This window comes from Salvelinus sp. IW2-2015, unplaced genomic scaffold, assembly GCF_002910315.2.
Source record: "Salvelinus sp. IW2-2015 unplaced genomic scaffold, ASM291031v2 Un_scaffold3925, whole genome shotgun sequence".
NCBI classification, from domain to species: domain Eukaryota; kingdom Metazoa; phylum Chordata; class Actinopteri; order Salmoniformes; family Salmonidae; genus Salvelinus; species Salvelinus sp. IW2-2015.
Genome location: NW_019945199.1, coordinates 29,796 through 34,734, shown reverse-complemented (window position 1 = coordinate 34,734; position 4,939 = coordinate 29,796). Strand labels below are relative to the sequence as shown.

General features: G+C 47.6%; 1 protein-coding gene across 1 annotated transcript in view; it reads left to right on the top strand.

The window, feature by feature from the left end:
* LOC112076688 (uncharacterized) overlaps positions 1 to 4,939 on the top strand; it is a 43,547-nt gene that overhangs the window by 34,647 nt on the left and 3,961 nt on the right. Inside the window, 1 exon segment of the mRNA XM_070441417.1 lies at positions 4,498 to 4,795. Coding sequence (XP_070297518.1) covers positions 4,498 to 4,795 — 298 coding nt within the window.

Sequence of the window (4,939 nt, the reverse complement as noted above, 5' to 3'; positions counted from 1 at the left end):
TGTCACACGTTTACTGTACAGGTAGCAGAGGCACGGTGTCAACGTTTACTGTACGGGGTAGCAGAAGCACGGTGTCAACGTTTACTGTACGGGGTAGCAGAGGCAGCGTGTCAACGTTTACTGTACGCAGGGGTAGCAGAGGCAGGTGTCAACGTTTACTGTACGGGGGTAGCAGAAGGCACGGTGTCAACGTTTACGTACGGGGTAGAGAAGGCAGGTGCAACGTTTACTGTACGGGGTAGAGGCAGCCGCGTTTAGTCAGGGACGTGTCACACGTACTTTACGTGTAGCGGTAGAGAAGGACACGTGTCACGTTTACTGTACGGTACGGGGGGGTAAGGGCACGGGGCAGAAGGGCACGGTGTCAGCGTTTACTGTACGCACGCGGTAGTAGAAGGCACGTGGTTCAGCGTTTACTGTACGGGGTGAGCAGAAAGGCACGGTGTCAGCGTTACTGTACGGGCGGTAGCAGAAGGCACGCGTGTCAGGTTTACTGTACGGCGGGTAGCAGAAGGCACGGTGTCAGATTTACTTACGTGTCGGCGGTAACAGAGGCACGTGGGTGTCAACGTTTACTGTAGACGGGTAGCAAGAGGGCACGTGTCAACGTTTACCTCGTACGGGTAGCAGAAGGCACCCTGCGTCAACAGTTACTGTACGGCGGTAGCAAGAGGCACAGCGGTGTCAACGTTACTGCTACGGGTAGCCAGGGGAAGGCACGCCCTAGCGCTGCGTGGCTTACGCGTTGCAACGGTGTTGGTGGTCACGCTTACGTGGGTACGCTGCGGTGGTTACGCTGCGTGGGTACGCGTGTCAGCCAGGAGTGGCACGTACGCTGGGTGTGGTTTCACGCTACGGGCTTTAGGACTACTCAGCTCGCGCTGACTGACCGAGAGGCAGACTGAGGGGCTACCAACTGTCTGGCCACAGTGGCTGAGTCATAGACTGTATAGACTCTCAACAGGGGGGCACGATGGCTCACTGCGAGATGGACTGGGGCCACAAGGCTTGCTCTGCACCCCATGGTCAGGGAAGGACTCTATGTGCACGGGGACACCTGTCTTATGCGCTAGAGAAAGAACCTTGACACTCACAGAACATGGACACTTATGTATATAGAACTGTGTTTTCCTGTAGCAGACAGAGGAAGTTCTGTTGTGTAGATTTAATGACTCAGAAGGCTAATCTCAGAACTGTGTTTTCTCGTGTAGGAGACAGCAGGAAGTTCCTGTGTGTATCTGACACCGTGCCTTCTGCTACCCCGTACAGTAAACGTTGACACCGTGGTGGCTACTTTCTGTACAGTACAACGCCTGTCATATTGTTTCTGTTGGGGGCCATTTTGTTTGACCTTGTTGGCTGTTCCGGTATGTTCCATTTACAACTCGGTGAGATGATTCTAACCATTATTTTATTGACCACAGCCTTACACAACAAAACTCCTTTACATCTCTCTCTCTCTACTGTAGTACTCTAGCATAACCCTCCAGATATTTATTCTTCTGGCGTTGCACAGTGCACCGAAACCTCTTTACTCCACACTATATAACATTAAAACTATTTGTTTTTTAGTACTAGAATTGTTTTACATTTGGTTTTTTTTCAAATGTCTCACGTTTGGAAATGAACTAAAGGTATTGACCTTTATTTAGATTATAAAAAATAAAAACATGTGTCCAAGTTTATCATGACATGAAAAAGAATACGCCGGTGATTCGTATTCCCAGTAACTTTCTGAAGAAGCAACGGCACCCTCTCTGGTACGCTGCTCGGAAAGAGGCTTTATTACAGTCCGACGTCAACTAGATCTAATCATTCATTTCTATCGATCTGTTACATTATTATGCTGGTGAGCAATGATCGATTTAGTCTTCTAGGGCAACGTATAATGACAGAAGATAAGTTGAACTAACAAAATGTTGAAAAATATAAGCAGAAACATATCTAAATCAGGCCCCCCCCCCCAAAAAAAAGAAATCCTGGTCAAAAAATTGTTCTGCCGTCTTTGCCTGTAGCCTACAGCGCATTTTCAATATTTGCCGGTTAGGGTCGGGTCGGGGCCTCAGATTTTCACTTTATCACACATATAGTCAGGCGGATTGGTAATCGGGATGGGTTATTAGCAATTACGGCCGGGTACGGATGAACTACCGCTTTGTGTCGTCGTTAGCGATGCTAATGATAATACCTTTTTGGTATATTTTGGGTAATCCCCAAAATTCGAAAAAGTTAACTACAAAGTTAGCCTATGCTTACCAGGCAGAATCGTGATTATTTGTATCAATCCAGTGGCCAATTCCTTTGCAAACTCCTTCACATGTGCTACAGAAACACAGCTAACCTAGCAACAATGCTATGTGCAGGCACACTTGAATTAAAGGGTAACACTGTTCAAAAATCTTTTCCTAGACCTAATTGATCCCATGATGTGAGTTAATCATTGTTGTTGACTTATCCAATTATGTTGWTTTKGRWWAAAAAAAAAWAAAAAAWKTWAACCTGTAGTAACGTTTTGGTATCAAGTATCGTGATACTAAACCTAGTATCGAAGTCAAAATGACGATATCGTGAGAACACAACATTCTTATGCCTCGCTCTCTCCTCTTGTCTTTCCAGTATAGTTTCATAAGGCGAATTAAAGGAGAGAACGTGTTTATCAAGCATAGTAATCTCATGTTAGAGGTTGGTGGAAAAAACAAAAGGCATGATGTGCGTTACGCATGCGGGTCTGTTTAGTGTGAAGAACCCCCTAACTGTGGAAAAATAAAAACTGACTGCAGCAACACAATAATGTTGAATACATATACTAATGGTACGTTCGGACGCGTCCCATCTTACCACTAATGGTACGTTCGGACGCGTCCCATCTTACCACTAAACTGCCAGGAATGGTCTTTGAAGTGTTGATACTCACCTTATCGACTTGGTACAGCTGTAGTCAATTGCCTAAAACCTAAAACCCTAAACCCTAAGCTACTTATCATTGTGTGAAATACTCTAACTCTGTGTGGCGATAGATAGTACTGAATGGAGAATCCTCTAACCCTAAACCCTAAACTCTAAAACCCTAAACCCTCTAACCCTAAAACCCTAAACCCCTAAGCCCTAAGCCCTAAAACCCTAAGCCCTAAAACCCTAAGCCCTAAAACCCTAAGCCCTAAAACCCTAAGCCCTAAAACCCTAAGCCCTAAAACCCTAAACCCTCTAGCCCTAAAACCCTAAACCCTCTAACCCTAAGCCCTAAAACCCTAAGCCCTAAAACCCTAAACCCCTAAGCCCTAAAACCCTAAACCCTAAACCCCAGCGAGAAGTAGGAGTGTTTTGTTCTGAAGCCATGCTACAATGCATCCTCATTAGACATCCTGGTAGTGCGTTCCAATTTGGCACCCTACTCCCTATATAGTGCACTACTTTAGACCAGAGCCCTATGGAGCCTGGTCAAAAGTAGTGCACTATAAAGGAAATTAGGGTGCCGTTTGGGACGCACACCCTACTCTTGTTACTTTGGTTTATCCCATTCTGGTCTAGTCATGCTACTGTGCTGAGTCTCCAGAGTCATGCTACTGCCTGGGGCTTAGCCTTGGAGGAAATCATCCTCACAGCTCTGGGACACTACTACCTGGGGCTTAGCCTTGGAGGGAATGTCTCACGGGCACACTCTGTGCTTGGGCTTAGCCCTTGGAAGGAAATCATCCTCACTAGGGAATTCTACTCAGCTTGGGGTGTAGCCTTGGAGCAATCATCCTCACAGCCCTGGATACTACTGTCTGGGGCTTGAGCCTGGAGGAAATATCCTCCATGGGATTACTACTGCTGGGGCTTAGCTTGTTTAGGGAATATCCTCACTGGGATAGACTACTGGTCTGGGCTTAGCCTTGGGAAATCATTCCTCGACAGCTCAATGGGATACTATAGTGTGGGGCTTTAGCCCGGAAGAAATCATCCTCATGGATATCTACACTGCTGGGAGCTTAGCCTGTAGGCGAATCACTCCTCACTGGGAATAACTACTGGTGGGGCTTACCTTGGGAGGACATCATATCCTCACGGGCACTATAGACCATGGGGCTTACCTTGTAGGAAATCATGCCTCACTCGGGGATTACTACTGCTGGGCTTAGCCCTGGCGGAAATCACCTCCTCGGGGATAAATACTCGCTGGGCTTAGCCTTGTAGGGACACTCATACCTCACTGGATACTACTGGCCAGGGGCTTAGCCGCTGGAGGAAATCATCTCACTGGATAACTACTGCTGGGGCTTAGCCTTTAGGGAATTCATCCTCACTGGGATAATCTACTTTTTGCCTGGGCGCTTAGCTTGGAGGAAAATCATCCTCACTGGGAATGCTATCGCTGGGGGCTTAGCCTTGTACGAAATCATGCTCACTGGTTACTAGCTTGTCTGGGGCCTTAGCCTTGGAGGTAATCAAAGCTACCATATGAAATACACAACACCACGCATGGCTTGTCTCCCGACCCTCGTATTGCCTGCCTAGTTGCCTACCTTACTTCCTGCTTGTATCCTGCTTGGTGATTGGTCGATCAGCACCTCACGTCCTTCTATCCTGCTCCCGATTGGTGGTTCAGAACACAGAGGCGTCGGAGGAGCTGGTGAAACATCAGAGAGACATCAGTGAGCTGAAACGCTCCTTCCTGGAGACGTCAGGTGGCGCTGAATCCCCGGGACTGACCGAGTGGGAGAAGAGACTGTCCTCGTCTCCTCCGACACGCTCCCACAGCGAGGGAGTGGAGGAGGCACCCATGATAGAGCCACTAAACACCCCACAGGACTCAGTAAGAACAGGGAACCTAGGGAAAACTACAACACATGCTAGCTAACTGCATGGGTACGCTGCATTCCTGTTGTAAATTATAAATAGGAACTGTGTCTCTCTGTAGGAAGACAGAGGCAGGGTCCTGCTGCTGAGGAAGAAATGA